The following is a 20,318-nucleotide window of genomic DNA, read 5'->3' as shown; positions in this document are numbered from 1 at the left end:
GTCAATAAGCCATATAGTGATAATTTACTGTAAATGCAGTGTACAGATTATATTTCTATGATTTATTTCCCAGCAACAAACTTATTCATAATGAAAAATCATTACTAATTAGTATGTAATTAATCAGATCATGGATTTACAAATAAAATGTGATTTTTTCCTTCGCATTGTGACTTAATTTTCAATATCAAATTAATTAGAAAGAGTAATTACATATCAGCACAAAAATCAAAAGCAAGAGAATGGAGTTTGATCAATTGCTGAAACAGTTTATTTAGGGATGTACTAGACACAGCACAAGGTATATTATTCACTTTGTTTTTATTGCATCCCCAATCTACACAAAGAATACTTAAATGAGGTACATACAATACTGCAACTTCTTATATTTGGGGGCTGTGCATCTGCAAATTAATAAAAGTAGTAATACATACACACAAAATCTGCTTGTTTTTATGTTTTTTTTCAGTAGTATAAAGTGAAACAATCTAGAAAAATATCTGTGTAAAGCTGTTTAAGGCACTAAACTTCTTGCTTTAGAAAATTCAGTTCATAAAACAAAACATTAGGCTACAAATTCAAGATTTTTTTATCACTTAACTGAAGCATCAATTGTCTTATCTATCATTAGTTATCTTGTTTTCCACAAAGAGATTCATTCTGGGATACAAAACATTACAAATTTAAGAATTTTTTCAGCATTTAACAGAAGGTTCAATTAGCTGAATTTCAACAAGACATTTTACGTAAATAAAGAGATTCATTCTGTAAAACAAAATGTTACAAATTCCAGAATTGTTCAGCACATAACTGAAGCATAAATTATCTGACATTCAACTATATATTTTATTCTCACAACATTTAAAGGTATGGACTTATCTTCAATTACAACAAATAATTCTGATTCTGAATATGCAACAACAGAATTGTTGCAGTTCAAATCTTCACTAGTTAGATCTCTTGCAATTTGCAAGGCGTGATCCTTTGTTATTGGCATATTTTCACTGGAATTTGTATATTCCCAAGGTATAACTAGATCTCTGAGCACAGGAGACTGGGCTCTCTCTGATTTAATACTATCAACCTTATGGCAAGTAACAAGACAGGCCTCTTTTAACATGCTGAAGACTTCTCCTACTAAGTTTACTGCTTTTAGTGCAACTGAACAGAAGTATTCAAATCTCACCCCCGATATTTTATATTTTTGGTCAAATTCAACCTGAGAAAAATTTGGTCCCAATAAATGTTTTTCCTCCTGTAGCTGCTCTAGATACAAATTTTCCATATCTTTCACTACTTCCTTCACAAACATGTAAATCATGTTTAGAACTTCACAAATACTTCTGCCAAGTGGGTATTTCAGATCACTAAAAATCTTCACTCCAAGATCAAGTAGAAGAGGTATGTTAAATTCACCAAGTCCTCGTAAAAGTGTTAATATTTGCCCTCGAAGGTTGAAACCAGCATCTGCAACAGGAACTTGTGGCTTTCCAGATGCTGCTGTCAAGTTCTCATAATGGTTTCCAAACCCAATTTGTGGAAAGCTGTTAGACATGTGTGTTACAAAGTTCCTTGTGGCATTCAAAATGAGGTCTCTGAAGTACGCAACACACTCCCTGATTCCAGACTCATCAATGATGTATGAAGCTCTGTTACAACCTGATTTGAACACAACTACATTATTTAAAAATGACTCCCCAAATTCTTCAATGTATTTTACTGAGCGGATTACCTTGCCGCTTTCAGAAAGTTCAGATTTCTTGCCAACAATTTTTCCAGCAAGATCTGAAAACACTTTTCTGTACTTAGTACTTCTCACACTTGTCACAAATTTCTCCAATCTTCCTTGACGGGCTTCTCTAATTAGATTAAATGCAGTTTTCGTAGTTAGAACTGAATGACCAAAAAATATAACTGATGAGATTAACTGTGCTACATCACTTGGCCGGATGTCATTTTTCTTTCTTTTCTCATCCAAATTTAATATTTCATTGGCTACATTAATTCCACTAACAGTGCAAGAAGTAACACTTAGTGCAGCAACACACACTCTTCCTTCCATATTCAATGCATTCCCACTTTGTGCAATTTTTGGGATTATTCTCGAAGCCCCACATGATAAAATACCAACAGCATTCCCCACAATAGACAGCCAACAGTTTCGTGATGCACTGTTGGTTAACCCTATAGTTTCTTTGTGTTTCTTCCTATCAATGATCTCCTTTGTGCTTCTACCAATTCCATATGCACTACAAACAGCATTAGTGAGAACTGATGTTACTAAAATAGGTGCACTTACTGGGAAAGACATTGCTGCACAGGCTAACCCAAAGTTGCCAGCTGCCACAAATGTAGTTGCAAGATCAAGACCGTTGCATATTTTTGATGATAGTTTCCTTGCAGGAGTCTTTCCAAATTCTACCTCTACCTGGTGGTTTACATTTAAGTGGTATACGCCACCCTTAGGATAGCAATATGAACAGCTTGGAAGCTTGTTATTTTGTAAATAATCTTTCCAACTTTCATAAATACGACCATTGCGGTCAATGAAATGAACTGTAATATCATTGTCATTACAGTATCTAGGCACTCTGAAAACTGGCTCTGTTACCACTTCAGTGTGGTTTCCGGTCTTCTCCACAGCCAAACAGACAAAAATTATAGACATCCAAGTTTCAGAGTTTTCCTCTAAGAAATTGTGATTGTCTTGTTCAATGAGTATTTTGCAAATCTCTTTTATTTTTTCAAGTTTACACGAATCATATTCCCCAGAATTGTCCCCTGATGGTGGTCCAAAAAGAGCATAACCTACTTTCTGACGCATGTAATAGCGCTCTGTAATTTTGTATGACTCCCAGTCTGAATCTCCCAGGGTTTCGCAGAATGTCTGCTGCAGTGAGATAGCAACTTCCTCCCATGTTTCTGCAACACTTCTGTTGGGTTCACGGGCCATATCCACAGCGCACCTCTTGTGATTCATTGTGTACGTTCTGAAAACAAGAAGAAATTTTATTTTGTAAGCATTCTAAGCCAAAAACTTCAGTTATAAAATTAATCTTGACTGTTTGCTTAAAATGTTCCTCTCTTTATCAGACACCTAAACTAATTTTCATTTTCATCATCTTAATACCAACTACTTTTCAATTACTGCCTGTTGAAATTAGTTGCTTCAGTAATGAAACAGCTATTGAAAATACCACAAAAAAGCATGCTGTATCATGCAACCCATATTTTCTAACAAAGATGGAAAGAAGTATCTTTATTTACCATGACACAAGAGACAACAGCAGAAACATAATATGACAAGTAAAGGGTGAAACAAACGAATGGAAAATTTTGGAATGTGATATGGCAACACTGCGAGGTAGTTGGTGCCAAATGACACATGGAATGCTGCTCACATTGTCTTGCCACTTAGTAAATAGTAAACATGGGGCAATGGAATGATATGCACTGTGCCTTTGCAGTAAAAGCCTATTAAGAAAAAAGAGTGGAAGGCTTTCATCAAGAAATTTGGTATCAATTCAACATCGGATGGCACGATCATGTTCCCTGAGAGCATGCGATCAACACCTGGGTCCGAAATTTTGAAGCAATGGGTTCTGCAATGAAGAAGCAATCCACAAAGAGACTTCGAACCAATCATATGGGAAAAATTATCAAGACTGTGCGAACTATTTTCATAAGAAACCAATAGTGCTACGTTCAACATCACACAGAGTCTCTACAGTTGCATTGTTTGAGTGTTCAATGATTATTGAAAGTGGATTTAAAGTACCATGCAGATTGTTCAGCAACTTCAACCTAACAATCTACTAACCGAACGAAAGCGCTGGCAGGTCGATAGACACACAAACAAACACAAACATACACACAAAATTCAAGCTTTCGCAACAAACTGTTGCCTCGTCAGGAAAGAGGGAAGGAGAGGGGAAGCTTGAATTTTGTGTGTATGTTTGTGTTTGTTTGTGTGTCTATCGACCTGCCAGCGCTTTCGTTCGGTAAGTCACCTCATCCTTGTTTATATATAATTTTTCCCACGTGGAATGTTTCCCTCTATTATATTAACAATCTACTAATATATATAAAAACAAAGATGAGGTGACTTACCGAACGAAAGCGCTGGCAGGTCGATAGACACACAAACAAACAAACACAAACATACACACAAAATTCTAGCTTTCGCAACCAACGGTTGCATCATCTTTCCTGATGAGGCAACCGTTGGTTGCGAAAGCTAGAATTTTGTGTGTATGTTTGTGTGTCTATCGACCTGCCAGCGCTTTCGTTCGGTAAGTCACCTCATCTTTGTTTTTATATATATTTTTTCCCACGTGGAATGTTTCCCTCTATTATATAACAATCTACTAATGTGTAGATGAAACGCTAAATGCATGTTAGCAAAAGTGCACAATGACAATGATGTCATTAACAACTGTAGATGCTGGACAAAGCTCACTTCCAACTTCGTGACTTTATCAACAGACATAATTTTCACTACCAGTCTCAGCAAAATCCACATCAGCTACACGAGTGTCCACTGTACAACAGCAAGGTTACTGTACAGTGCACCATGTCATAAAGTGGTGTTATAGGCCCCTACTTTTTTTGAAGATGATAATGGGAGCTCAATCACTGTAGCATCTGTTTGGTATGTTGCCATAATGGTAAGTTTTGTTGCACATTAACTGTCCCATTTTCCTGCCAACAGTTGGTTTCAACATGGAGGAGAATGGCACATACAACACAGATATCAATGGGAGCTGTGTGACGACTGTTTGGCAACTGTGTAATTTCAAGGCATGGTGACACTGAGTGAACCCCAAGATTGCCTGACCTGGCAGTGTGTGATCTCTCATCCCACAGCAACCTCACCACAGATGCAATAAAAGAAATAACAGATATGCTCAGACTGACAACTGAACAAAACTACTTTCAGTTTGAGAAAGAATATTATCTACGAAGTGATGGACTGCCCATGGGATCCCCAATATCAGGAACACTAGCAAATATTTTCATCAGTCACCTAGAAAATCAGATATTTGGAAAGATAACCACTAATGAAAGTTTCAAAATAATGTACTGGTACAGATATGTGGTTGACATTACTTGTCTGGTAGATGAGCCAAGTGAAAAAATAGATGAACTCCATTCAGAAATAAACAAAGCTCATCAGAACATAAAATTCACACTTGAAAAAGAAAATCAAATAAATTTTCTTGACATTACAATAAAAAAAGAAACTGGCAAACATACATTTAACATCTTTAGAAAACCAACAGCCACAGACACAATAATACATTCCACATCCAACCACCCCCACAGCCAGAAACTTGCAGCACTAAGACACTTTTTACATAGATTATACAGAATCCCACTCAGCAAGAGAAACTACGAACAAGAAATGAGTACAATCATACAAATAGCTAGGAACAACGGGTATGACACACATGTGGTACACAGGCTCAACCAAAAAATAAGAACACAAATACAAAACAAACACAACATTTCAAGAATACAAAAGAACTCACAAGCTGAAAACTTACAAACACACTCAACAAACACACACAATGACAACAACACACAGAAAAGAACCAGATGGTACACCATGTCCTACACACATAAACTAACATGTAGAGTTGCAAACATCCTAAAGAGACAGGGCTTCAAAATAGCATATAAGCCTGGGCAAACCCTCCAATCACACCTAAGCCAGCCAGTTACCAAGAGGGACAAATTCCAACAATCAGGAATACATAAACTTGAATGTCAAAGTTGTGATGCAGTATACATAGGCATGACATGCAGGAATTTTGAAACAAGATACAAAGAACATATCAGATGTTGAAAGTATGAAACAAACCATTCCACATTTGCAAAGCATTTAAAACACCATAACCATCATCCTAAAAACATGGAACAAGAAATGAAAATAATGAGAATAAGCAACCATGACAAACATCTTATACAAACGCAAAAAAACTTCCACATCCAGAAAGCCATAGCAGAAAACAAACATGTGATAAATGAACAAACACACATCAGCACAGGCTCCCTACTACACTTAATAAAGGGAATGATAACATAAAACAAAAAACTCTTCCCCACACCATCTGGACACACACACACACACACACACACACACACACACACGCACACACACACACACACCACAAAAAATAAATAAAAAAATAAATTTATACCACTCCAAACCACACACACACACACACACACACACACAAATGCACACACGAACAGACCTCAGATACTTCAATAATTACACTCGAAAGTTTGGCAATAACATTCGATCTTTGGCAAAAACATTTGACAGTTGGCAACAGAAACCAAAACATTGCATTGAAACAAGCGTTCACTTCATAGTGTTGTGGAATGTGGGAAAAAAACACAAATTGGCATTGATAGGAAGAACAACAACATCAAAAATGCAACAGGAGCGTAATATGTAAGAAATTGTCCACACAACCTGTAAGTACAGTTCAAAACATTACTACTTAATAGGAAATACCAACCACCAGAACTGTTTATAACCTATAGGCACAGTGACAAAAATGTAAATTAATGAGCCAACATATGTACATATTCCAGGCCACTGATGATGCCTTGCAGAAAATAAAGGCGAAACACGTATGGTACTAAAATTGTGTTTTATTCAGTTGCTGTCAGACGGTCCATAAGTAAAAATTATCAATATACCGTAATATTACACGCAATTGAGGCAGACAGGACTACAAAAGTTGAAAACATCAGCTGTTTCCGATTTTTCTACGATGAAACTGACAAGTTGCTTCTCAATTCATTCCAATTTTTCATCGTTCCTACCTCTTACACTAATCCATATTAATATTGAAAATGCAAATGACTAAACTGCTGAACCAATCCTGATGAAATTTGGTTAGGCGATAGCTTGAACCCTGAGGAAGAACATAGGCTAATTTGAAAAATTGTATTGTTTTTAGTATTATTAACATTTTTAAATGTACTATAATTAAGCGTGATGCAGACACATGCTGGTGCGACTTAGTGTTTATAGATTATTCTCCAATGTTGTGTGCACGGTTTATGATAATGACTTGCTATGCCCCCCTGGCAGAGCTGGAGAGTTTTTGTGGAGATACAACAAAATCCAACAGTAAGACTCAGAACCATGTTTAAAACTATTACATTATGCTTCAAAAATGTAGCACACAGAGCAAAGAGAGCTTGAGCTGCGATGGTTACTAAAACACAACAGAAGTCGGAGCAATCTCACATCCGTGTACACCTTCCGGGTTACAGGACTGGAGTAGGTGGAGGTGGTGGTGGGAGGGTGCATTGGACAGGTTTTACACCGGGGGCGGTTACAAGGGTAGGAGCCAGAGGGTAGGGAAGGTGGTTTGGGGATTTCATAGGGATGAACCAAGAGATTACGAAGGTTAGGTGGACGACGGAAAGACACACTTAGTGGAGTGGGGAGGATTTCATGAAGGATTGATCTCATTTCGGCGCAGGATTTGAGGAAGTCATATCCCTGCTGGAGAGCCACATTCAGAGTCTGAGCCAGTCCCGGGACTGGCAGAGCCACGTGTGAAAGCACCCACGTGATTTACCAACTGACCTGCCTACACTGTGACACTTTCTATGTGGGAATGACCAGCAACAAACTGTCCATTCGCATGAATGGACACAGGCAGACAGTGTTTGTTGGTAATGAGGATCACCCTGTGGCTAAACATGCCTTGGTGCACGGCCAACACATCTTGGCACAGTGTTACACCGTCCGGGTTATCTGGATACTTCCCACTAACACTTACCTATCCGAACTCCGGAGATGGGAACTTGCCCTTCAATATATCCTCTCTTCCCGTTATCTGCCAGCCCTCAATCTCCACTACTTTCAAGTTGCCGCCACTCATACCTCACCTGTCATTCAACATCATCTTTGCCTCTGCACTTCCGCCTCGACTGACATCTCTGCCCAAACTCTTTGCCTTTAAACATGTCTGCTTGTGTCTGTATATGTGTGGATGGATATGTGTGTGTGTGTGCGAGTGTATACCTGTCCTTTTTTCCCCCTATGGTAAGTCTTTCCGCTCCCGGGATTGGAATGACTCCTTACCCTCTCCCTTAAAACCCACATCCTTTCATCTTTCCCTCTCCTTCCCTCTTTCCTGACGAAGCAACTGTGGGTTGCGAAAGCTTGAAATTTTGTGTGTTTATTTTATTGTGCCTGTCTACCAGCGCTTTCCCGTTTGGTAAGTCATGGAATCTTTGTTTTTAATATATTTTTCCCATGTGGAATGTTTCTTTCTATTTTATTTATATCATTACATATCCAGATATTTACAAATTACTACCATACTTCCTCACCCTCACTCAGCATAACAAAACTACCGATATGCGAGTGCAGCCACAAGTTTCAGCTAGTCATAATATCCATTGTTCTTGACATATTCCTTACCATTCTAACTTTAAGAAATGAGTAAATGTATTAATAGTTATGATGACATATTTTTAATTCCATGCCAAATCAAAAATCTTCAATTAACATTAAGAGATTCTTAAGAGTGTAGTTTTCCTAATAAAAAAAATTAAAAAATATTTACTGAGACAGTAATATTTTAAGATCTGCTTAATTGTAATTGATGTTGGTCAGTTCAGCTGTGAACTAAGTAAGACAGTGGCGATGTTTCATCGTTTGTCTTGCAGTGTTGACAACTCACAGGCATGTGTAACTCAATCTGATCAGCTGCTGTGGTATAAATTTTGACACGGAAGTAACTTGGAGTCATGAATACGCATTACAAAGACAGGCATCTTGAAATGCAATACTTATTTGTAGCAAGGAATATTAAAATAATTCAGGCTGTTGTAATACAATGAAGTGAGTTGAAGAAATCTGGCTTTTTAAATCATTTAGCAAACTTTTGTGATGGTTTCACATATCCACTATGCATTTAAACATTAAGTACAAGTACTATTCTTATTCAAACTCATTCACAGACATAGTAAAACCAACAACACTTCACCATGCAACTATACTGTCGCAATTAGAAGATCTCCCACTCAAACGAGGCACCACAAACATGCATAGTAATTCCACTGAAATGTAATTTGTGACGTTTGATGTGGCACCACTGCATCTTGCAAAATCGTTTGGCACAACAGTGTGTTTCCACACATTGCTGTGGCTTGAGCTCAGTGTTCACTGTTTCGTGACAATGGACAATGTACTGCTATCCTGTCAAAGAGCACGTGTTTCTTATGAAACAATACTGGATTACTGGTTCCATTAAGATGTGTCAGTGAATGTTTGTTGAGCAGTTTGGTGACCAGTATGTTGCATACAAAAGTTAGTGAACAAGATCAAAAGCAGTGGAATGGTGTCGTATTTTCACGGCAAGGGACAGCCACCAATATTGGAAGAAAAAGTGACTGACGTGAAACGATGATTGTTGGCCTCTCCTGCAGTCTGTTTGACGCTTATCTCAGGAACGTGGAATGTCACGGGGCACATGTCACAGAGCTGCGAAGAAAGCTGGCACCTATTCAGACATCTTCACAGTTGTTCAGGAACAGAATGTCAATGACGAAGATTCTGCCATTGGTTTAAGCAATTTATTGCTCAAAGGCCAGGAATATTACAGTACACATTGTTCAGTGACGAGGTGTGGTTCCACCTCTCTGGCTACGCAAATCCTCAGAATACAATGTAACGAAAATCCACATTCACTGGTTGAGCAGCACAAGCATTCACAAAAGAATGGCGTGTTTTGAGCACCATGTCATCGGACCAATATTTTTCAAGGCTACTGTGACAAGTGCAGTTTTTATCGAAATGTTTCAGGAATTTGTGAACGATGAAGAACTTACCCTCAGCTGGTAACAACAGGATGGTGCCTTGAGTGACCATGGCTGAGGTTGAATCATTTTTCCCTGGCAGAGAGATTTCAAAAAGACTGTGGCTGTGATTTAACACCACCTGACTTTTTCCTATAGGGTGGCCTAAAAGGCAAGGTCTACAGGAACAAACCACACAATTTGGAAGATTTACAAGAAAATCCAGGTAGTGACGTCAGAGGTTCTGGCAGCAACATACGAGAATCCACAGTGTAGTGTTCAGCTGTGTTTACAAGTCAAGGGCTGTCACTTCCAGAACCTTTTGTTATTCACCTTTATTTCCCCATGAACATGAAACATTTTCTGGTTTTAATGCAAAGCCTTTAATTGTAATTTAAGCAAATGTTTATTTGTGGGGCCTCTTTTGAGTGGGACACCATGTATTATGTTAGTTTGCTGAAGTTGGCAGCAATCTGAAACAGAACAGTTTGCACGAAGTGTTCTAAATTGTGCCCCATCAGTACTCAGGGACCGGCAGCCAACTTATCCCCATACTATGGGAGAAATTATTGTCACCTGAATTTTACTGGGACGTGACATCAAAATGACCCTTCTTCAATAAAACTCACCATGAGCACAAAACCCAATAGCAGTCAACAAACGAAAATCTTTGGTCACGCAAAATTGGACTTTTGTTTTCATATCACAACTTACGTGCTATGACAGAATGCTGTTTCAAGCCAATGATGACTTATCCCAAACACGTCACCCTTGGTATGATTTGCTATAATTAAATGTCACTTAATGACACATCAGTGGTAAAAGCCTTAAGAAGATTGTAAGATGAATGATAGAAGTTGTACGAGTTCAGCATAGTACAATGGATAGAGGCATGGAGTACAGTGGCAGAAAAAATATGTTCACGCCCAGCTATATTTTAATATTTCTTCATATTTGTAAAAGATTCTGGGACTTTCTTATTAATTTACTAAAAGTACATTCTGCAATATTCAATGTTATTTACATGTAAGAGCACACTCACTCGGGAGTGAGTTTGTTTGATTTGGTGACTTCAGTCTGATAAAATATGAAAGATTAAATTGCTGTGAGTGAAATGAGCAGCAATAAAATTTGTATTCTTGCCTGTTACAAATATCTGACTGCTTTTTTCTAAATAAGTTGTGATTTCCTAGGGTCGACTCAAGCACCATACTTCTGTAAAACTGGTATGACCATGAAACTTGATAGCAATCAAAAAATGAGGTGGTCAAGTACACATCATTTTGATGTGAAACTCATTTCTCCTCTTACTACTGCTGGTCTGTTGGCGACTCACAATATAGCAATTTATGTAGGTTGCCAAAAATAAGATTGTTTCATATGGGACCAAAGTGCCATCCCATAATGTTAGTACAGGCTCTTGATCGAAAAAGTCTTACTACCACAGCATTAGTGGTTTTGTACGGCAAAGCATCATAGTCATCAAGGAAGCGACTGTTTATGATATTACTCTATCAGATCATTATTACTGTGATCCAAAGCAATGACTTTTCTGCTTAATTTTTGCAGGATACGATATGTTTGACAACTTCTTAAGCTGTACGACACTGAGTGCTTTGTGACAGGAGTAGCACACAATTCAAAGATGTAGCCAAAGGGTGTGATGGGACCAGACCCCTCGTATAACCTAACTGAAATTACACACGACCTAATTGCCATATAGTGAAACTGAAAGATATTTTGATTTTCAGTCATATGACGAAAATGGGAACACACTATCACAAGTCACCAATGCTGAAGATAGAATTAAACTATTTATACATCCAGAGCAAAATCAGCTATCATCAATCCCTACTTTAGTCAAGACCAATTGTTAGCCTTGCTTGAGTTCAGTAGTTGTTTTGTCAATCAGTTCATTTTTTACTTGCAGTTGAATTTAATGTAGTGCTACCATTTATTGCTTCTGTGCTGAGTGGTATTTTGATAGTTTCTAATTCTGGATAAGTTTGTAACAAGAAACAAGTCAAAAACTGATTCTGATTTGCCCACTAGCATTACAATAAGTTACAAAAATGTAAATGCTATTATAATAGCCTAATTACCTATCTATAGTAGTCTCATGTTAGCTCTGGACTCATTATTTGGAGGGTGGTAGAACTTTGGAACTGTAATATTTCTGTATTTCACAAGGTAACGGTGCAATAAATATCATTACAAACAACATTAAATTAAAATCAGTGCATAAAAATACACTTTGACTTGTCTGTGTTGCACAAAAATCATGTTGATCAACAAAAATATTGACCAAATGGTGATTGTTAACATTTCTTTAAAAAATTTGCTCAATATTCTATTATTAAGAGCACATATCGCAAAATGTCGTCCAATCTGGTCACCAGGACAGTGCTCAATTATAAAAAGCATTTCCGATATGAAATGATAGGGAGGGGTTTGTGGAGAGTGAAAGGAGTATGTGATGACAGCATACTCTATGGTTCGTTCATTTTTAAAAGATTTTTTCAGCAGGTTGCTTGAATACATCCAAAATCTGTTTACGGTCTTTTAATACTATAATCACTGAAGCCAGCAATTCTGCACACAATTAAATCATAGAATATGCATGCATTCATGCACTACCAAAGGACCAAACATTCACAATAAAAGGAAAAAACATTCTCTGTCAGAATTCAGTCTTTTGTTGTGATGTATTTTATTTTAAAACAAAGTATAACAACCTATTTTTCAAAATTCTCCACTGACTTGGGGAGCCGAGCTAGCAATCCCTGGACTTGGGAGGTGAGGTGGTTTGAATCGACCCACCAGTGACCTTGAAAATGGTTTTTAGTGGTTTCCCATCTTAAATTTAGGCAAATGCCAGTGTTCGCTCTTACTATAGGTCACAGCCAATTCCTTCCAAATACCTTTCTTTCCCAACAGATACCAATTTCCTTAAAGATGCAGCCCCTTGCTTAAAGGAAAAGAGCTACATCAAAGGTGAGCTAAGCACCTCTTCTGAGACTCGTGGTACTAAAAACTGTTATGATAAATAAATAATAACCCAGACTCTTCATTTATGCTCATGTACCTGGCTGCTAGGACAGTCTTTAATGCAGAAAATGATCTTTCTCACATTGCACGAAGTAACAGATGCACACTTAAGGGGAGTTGGAATGCCGGAAAATGGAAAAAATTCACATTTTCAGTTTTTAACCTTATAACTTAATTTGAAATTTTCTGCTTAAAATGGTGCAAAATTTGTTAAGAAATTCCAATTGGAAGTATTTTTATTTAATTTTTCAAAATTACATGTGCGCCCAGCAAAGTTACCCATCTTGTGATTTGTACACATTTAAATCTTCGCATTTCCGAAAACATTACATATAGAAGGCTGTGGATTTCACTCTTCAGTTGTAGAATCTTTGATCCTTCCATAGGTACCATTGTTTTTACGACTAGCTGTGTTTATTGTTCAGTTTTTGATCTGTGAGTGTTTGTTTTGAGCCTCGAGTTTAGTTTGTCGCTCATTTGGAGTTTGTTATCTGTCTTGTTTTGACTTTCAGTGGTGAGTGCGTAGTTTCTACGATGCCTAGGAGTGCATCATTATTTAAAAAGCGAAAGTTTCGCGGTAATAGATTTACAAATAACGTTTGTTCAAGTGATTCTGCTTCAGCACCTGTTGATGCTGGTGAAAGTTCTGACGTTTGTACAGCTGAGATGTGTGAAGGAGACACGCCCACCAGTGCATCAAAAAAGAAGTTATCAAACTGTGCAAGTGAAATTACAGATGAAGCTTCTAATGAACAATATGTTTTAGTCGACTTTCCTGTTTTTACTGAGTTTATGAAGAAATGTTTGTGTTGTAATCTTTGTGGAGGTTCTTTTGATATGAACATAACAAAATCTATAGGACTTTCCTGCAAAATTGCTATAGTTTGTGCCAGTTGTGAAAATGAGACCTGTTTTTGGAGCTCTAAAACATGCAGTAGCAATTTGTTTGAGAGTAATATCAGGCTAATGTATGCAATGAGAGCAATTGGTAAAGGACATACTGCTGCTCAAACATTTTGTGCCATAATGAATCTTCCACCTCCACCTGCTAAAATTGACAATTACACTGAAGTGATAGGAGATGCTGTTCAGTCTGTAGCAGATTTATCAATGAAAGCTGCTGCCAGTGAAGCAAAATATATAAATGAAGGAAACCCAGATATCCCTGTTGCTTTTGATGGAACCTGGCAGAAAAGGGGTCACACATCCAAAAATGCTGTTGCTACTGTTACTAGTGTGGACAGCGGTAAAGTTTTGGACTATGAAGTGCTCACTAAACATTGTTACCATTGTGCATCTGGTAAGATAGAAGCAGCTCACATATGTAGCAAGAATTATGAAGGTACGAGTGGAGGCATGGAGGCTGCCGCTGCTGTGAAAATGTTTAGCAGATCAGAAAAAGAACGGGGAGTATTTTACACAAAATTCCTTGGAGATGGGGACTCCAAGGCATACAAAAGTGTTACAGAATCCATGCCATATGTCAATAAGACAATAACTAAACTAGAATGTGTCGGTCATGTTCAGAAACGAATGGGCACTCGTCTAAGGAAACTGAAACAGAATCTGAAGGACAAAATTTTGTCAGATGGTAAAACCATTAGAGGTCGCCTGTCAGATAAAATTATAAATGAATTACAACAATACTATGGTATGGCAATAAGAAATAATGCAAATAATTTGCAGGAAATGAGACAAGCTGTATGGGCCACATATTTACATCGATCATCAACTGATGATAATCCTCAACATTTTGCTTGTCCAGATGGTCCTCAGTCATGGTGCAATTATAGAAAATCTCAAGCTACTGGGGATCCTTATCACCATAAAAATTATATTCCATTGGCTGTTATGGAAGTAATTAAACCAATATATAGAGACTTGGGGCATCCTGATCTTCTGCGAAAATGTCTTCATGGTTGTACCCAGAATCAAAACGAGTCGTTCAACAACCTCATTTGGACTCGTGTACCTAAGAATGTATTTGTTGGGATAAAAACATTGAAATGGGGAGTCAGTGATGCTGTTATTTCATTCAATGATGGTCATATGGGTAGGCTAAAGGTCATGGCAAGGCTCGGCATTGCTCCTGGTATCAACACCATCAGAGGTCTTCAGCTTCTGGACAGCGTGCGAGTAAGGAAGGCTCAGTATGCAGCTGAATTTAATACAAAAAAAGCAAGGGCAGCAAGGAGAAGAAAGCTTCTAGGTGAAGAAGAAGAACTAGAAGATGACCCTGATTACTCTGCTGGACACTTTTGATAATAGAATAAAAGGTATTTGTGAATTTTCATAATAAATTACTTTAATCGCATTTTCTGGCATTTGACATTTTTAGTGTTACATGTACCTTTATCTCATAAACCACTCAACCAACAACATTCAAATTTTCAGAAATGCTGCAAAACAGTTCAAAGAGGCCACTGAACTAGAATCATGACAAGAACTGGCTTATTCTCTGAACTAGGGAAGTTTATGTTATACTTTTTCCAATAAAAAATGGCTTAATGGTAAAAAATTCATAAATACTATACCAACAAAAAGAAAACATTGGTTCTAGTTCAGTGGGCTCACAATATATGCTGAAAACCTCTGCCAGAATTTCAAAGTTCTGAAGATAATAGTTCCAAAGAAAAAGGTACACAAAGTTAGCAAATTTAACATTGGCGAGATAGGGCATTCCAACTCCCCTTAAGAGAGGAAATGTTGGAAAGTGTAAGATGGATTTATTCCAGATACTTTGCATTTACGCCACCGAAAACTGTTCTAGCTTCTCTGTCAAACAAAGTAATTTACGTACATTTATTCCAAAAGCCCTCTCGATAATAATCATGGAGTCCCGAAAAATTGGCCATTCTTGATCACTTTCTTAACTCAAACACAGACTAAAAGAAGAGTGTAAAATGATCTTGCAAGGTGAAGGGGGATTGGAGCATGACTACTTCTTAGCGGTTTGCCAAAATACAGCAATTCCGCCGGCCGGGGTGGCCAAGCGGTTCTAGGCGCTACAGTCTGGAACCGCGCGACCGCTACGGTCGCAGGTTCGAATCCTGCCTCGGATATGGATGTTTGTGATGTCCATAGGTTAGTTAGGTTTAAGTAGTTCTAAGTTCTAGGGGACTGATGACTTCAGAAGTTAAGTCCCATAGTGCTCAGAGCCATTTGAACCATTTTTGAACAGCAATTCCAAGTAACGAGTTTATATCTCTGCTTGATGAAAACTTCTGAGATCATTATTGAATAAAATGTTTTTTCGTTCTTTATGGAAATTTTCAGGATAAATGAATAGCGTTACGTCTTTTTACGGTCCTTTTTAACAAATTGGACTCCGTCCTCCGCTGACAAAATCTTACCTATGTCCTTGCACAATTATCTGCAATATGTGCACCACATGAACAGTGTAACAACACAGCCTGCCTCATCCCATCTATTGGCTTATCAAAGGGTTTCATAAATTTCTTGTGTATTGATGATAGACGGCTGCCAGCATCTTAAACATGAGTAGACTTAATCATTCTGTGGTGGCAACCGATGTTTTGTACTTTTATGCATGTTACACAATCCAAAATATCCAACCTTTCCTTTTTGTCTACTAACACAATACGTGTGTTAAACATTCATAAATTTGTAATTTTCGTATAATGATACAATATGTCCTGTATCTGAAATTTTTCTTCCTCTTTCCTATAAAAAAAATATATTTTAGATGCCGTGCAGTTAGTGATTGTCAGTAATTCTGAAGCAAGGAACAACACACTAGGGCAAGTTTTGTGTCTTGTATTCATAATTGTTTCTTGGCACATTCCCTGTGTCAAGCAAACTCCTCATCTACAGTCAGATTATGAAATATGAGCCTTCCGTTACACTTCACAGTCCTATGAACAGGTCACACAGAGCTCAGTAACAACTTACAGAGGCTAACTGCCGTGTTCTTTAGTTTTAGTAAACAAATTGCAGTTCCTTGATTTTGTCTTCCTAACAAGTGTTTAAATACCAATTCTTTGTATAAAATTCACTTCATTTTGCTGGGATTAATTGTTTAGAAGACAAAATATATTCAATTATGATAGGCTTTTGTGTGAATAAGGCGATTTTCTTTCTTTGAGTGCATCAATTCCATCCTAAATCTGATGGACAAAAAACAGGAAACAATAGGAGTCTTTATTGACTTGTCAAAAGCTTTTGACATGGTGGACCATAAAATTCTGCTATCAAAGCTAGAAAGATATGGTATTCGAGGTCTGTCCAACAAGTGGATCAGTTCCTTCCTGACAAATCGTATGCAGGCACTGTGCGTCAAGCACACAAATATTGAACTAAAAACAGTATCTAATCACTTATCCGACTATTAACAAATTAAATGTGGTGTACCCCAAGGATCCGTATTGGGACCCCTTCTGTTTCTTCTGTACATAAATGATCTAAGCTTAAATACTGATGCACACAAAACAATCATATTTGCAGATGACACCACGATTCTACTAAAAGGAGACGACGATGAACAGTTACAGCAGACAGTAAACACGGTCACGAAACAACTTAGCAGCTGGGCACAGAGTAATCAGCTTGTAATAAACAGTAAGAAAACCATTGCTCTAAAATTCCACAATGTTCCTAACAAGGACATGTTTATCCCATCAGTCTCTATCAATGACGAACCAGTTGGTAACAGTACTGAAACCAAATTCTTAGAACTTTGGCTGCAGAGTAACATCAGATGGAATAAGCATATTGAATATCTCAATGCAGAACTGAGCAAAACATGTTATCTTCTTTGTTCATTAAAATCATGCTGTAGTGAGAAAACAGTATTGAATGCATATCATGCGTACTTTCATTCTCCTCTTAGATATGGTGTCACCTTCTGGGGAAACTCTAAAACAGCTAATATCACTTTTAAACTACAAAAAAGGGCCATTAGAATCTTGTTTGGGTACAAGCCTAGAGACTCTTGTAAACCCCTGTTTAAGAAATCTGCTATTCGTCCATTACCGTGTGTATACATTATGGAAACCCTTTTGTTCTTTAAATTAAATGTAATAGGCAAGGGCCGGAGACTACAAAAAACTGTGATATACATGAGCACTTTACCAGACAAAACAGAAACTTACATGTGACTCAAATCAGCACATCACTATGCCAAGAAGGTACGTTTCACATGGGAGTTAAGCTTCATAACAAACTTCCTGAAAACATAAAAGCTATCACTGAGGTCAATACATTTGGAAAATCTCTAAAGTCATATTTACAGCATCACTGCTTTTACTCCATTGAAGAATATTTAAATTTATGAAATGTGTTATATAAATACTTGCTTGTAAAGTGTATTATTGTAACCTTAAATATGTATGCCTTGAAATGACTTTCAGCCTGTATATTTATAACTTGACTTGTCCAATGTGTTATGCATAAGCTGCTATGTAGACAACAGGACCAATAAAATACAATCTACAATGCACATTACTAAATTTGCCAATGATGATCCTAATTCCGAATGAATTCTCTCCTGTACTGGCAGAGTTGTCACTGAAATGATGGATTCCCAATGGTGACACAAAATAAATAAATAAATAAAATAAAAAATAATAATAAATAAATAAATCTGGAACATTTCTTGATCAATGATCCCTGGCTTTTCGCCAAACCCATAAGGCAAATACCAATAAAACAATAAAGTTTGTCAATGACAATGAAAAATTCACTTATTCTTGCATATACATCTTTGTGTACGAACAAAAATAAATAAATAAAATAATAAATAAAAAAAATCACAACTGGTTTCTCTTACCATAAAAACCATTGAGTACTGTATCAGAATTTTCATGAAAGTGATTGTCATTGTGTGACATGTATATGGAACTTGAATCCTAAAACCCTTGTGTAAATATATGGAAATGACATTTTTCTCAATAACATATGTGACAGAAACATTATACTATCCTCAGAGTCATTACGTCACACAGATTTTCCAGCCTTAGAAGAAGTACCAATTACATCTGCTGAAGGAAGAATAGAGTGGTATGTTGTTCTTGCTGAACTGTATGGGTCAGGACTTATTTTGTCATCTACACAAGTCATCGCAATTCTTGACATAAAAAAAAAAAAAAAAATCAATTTAACTGTGTTACTACTTATAATTTCTTACTCTGTGTAAATATGATGTGTTACCTTTCTTCGCAGAACTGAAATACTCTCCATCTGTGAATAAAAGAATAATGTAGAGAACAGTACACTAAAACTACTACTGAAAAATAGCTGGAAACATTAAGATAAGTTGAAAACATCCACATGGGACCCCAAAAGCAAACAACCACAAATACTCCAACAAAACAGCCCAAACTTTGAAGGCTTGCTACGAGGGTCATTCAATAATTAGACAAATTGGTCTGGAGAAAACAGCATTTATTTTTACAAAACAATACTTTTTCTACTTTTCAACATAATCCTCTCGAACATGTATGCACTTTTTCCGATGAGCTACAAGCTTTTTTATTCCAGCTGCAAAGAACTCTTTTTCATGACATCTCTCTCTCATGGCTGGCTTCACCTCGTTTAAAAGCAAATCCAAGTAGTATTGGCTGTTAATTGGATGCTGCTCTTCGAGATAATCACAAAAAACTGAACCTAAAGCACCTCAAAACACCATCGACATGACTTTTCCTCCTGATGCTTGGGTTCTGAATTTTTTCTTGAGAGGTGAGCTCATTTGCTTCCACTCCATGCTTTGTCTTTTGGATTCTGGCTCATAATTGCGAACCCAAGTTTCATTACAAGTTAAAATTTTGTTGAGGAAGTGCTCACCTTCTCTTTCACAATGTTCCTTTCGCTCTGGGCACACTCTCAACCCTGTTTCCTTGCGTAGCCACGTCAACTCCTTAGGGACCCGTCTTGCACATTTTGTGGTACTTCAGCTGGTAACAGATAATGTTATGAACTGTACCAGTACTAACTTGAACCTTATCAACTATCATTTCCACAATCACACAGCGGTTGGCATGAATAATGTTATCACTTTGACTTTCAAGTCAGGGAGTTGAAATTGCAACTGGTCGGCCAGAACAGTGTTCATCAATCATCGAGTCACGACCGTTTCTAAAATGCTCTATTCACTTGTAAAAATTTGCACAATTCATACAACCTTCACCATAAACTTCAGACATTCTACAGAATATACTCACTGGTTTCTCACCTTCAGCGAGTAAAAAACAAATAACAGAACTTTGTTCAACTAATGTGGACGATTCAAGCAGACTCACCATAACGAAATGTATTTTTGAGGTTATAAACAAAACAATGTTGATACATCAGCTGATCAGGGCTCATCCCAGTGATGCCAACTTAAAGCCATAAAAGTACCAAACTCGCCCTACTAACAGTTTTCCCTCAGACCAATTTGTCTCTCTAATTATTGAATGACTCTCGTATATTCTGTC

The 20,318-nt window shown here is 37.3% G+C and overlaps 1 protein-coding gene across 5 annotated transcripts in view; it reads right to left on the bottom strand.

Annotated features, from left to right (window-relative positions):
* Positions 1–248: 248 nt before the first annotated feature.
* Positions 249–20,318, bottom strand: part of LOC124787756 — a 55,499-nt gene continuing 35,429 nt past the window's right edge. For 4 of the 5 annotated variants that reach the window (XM_047254629.1, XM_047254626.1, XM_047254627.1 and 1 more), the window contains one exon: positions 249–2,990. In XM_047254629.1, coding sequence (XP_047110585.1) covers positions 800–2,980 — 2,181 coding nt within the window. In that variant the 5' untranslated portion in view covers positions 2,981–2,990 and the 3' untranslated portion in view covers positions 249–799. Of the gene's footprint in view, positions 2,991–17,996; positions 18,072–20,318 lie in introns of all 5 variants that reach the window. The other variant, XM_047254631.1, reaches the window with a different exon arrangement.

This window comes from Schistocerca piceifrons, chromosome 3 (assembly GCF_021461385.2).
Source record: "Schistocerca piceifrons isolate TAMUIC-IGC-003096 chromosome 3, iqSchPice1.1, whole genome shotgun sequence".
In the NCBI taxonomy this organism is placed as follows: domain Eukaryota; kingdom Metazoa; phylum Arthropoda; class Insecta; order Orthoptera; family Acrididae; genus Schistocerca; species Schistocerca piceifrons.
The sequence above is the reverse complement of the archived record's forward strand: the minus strand, read 5'-3'. Positions and strand labels throughout refer to the sequence as shown.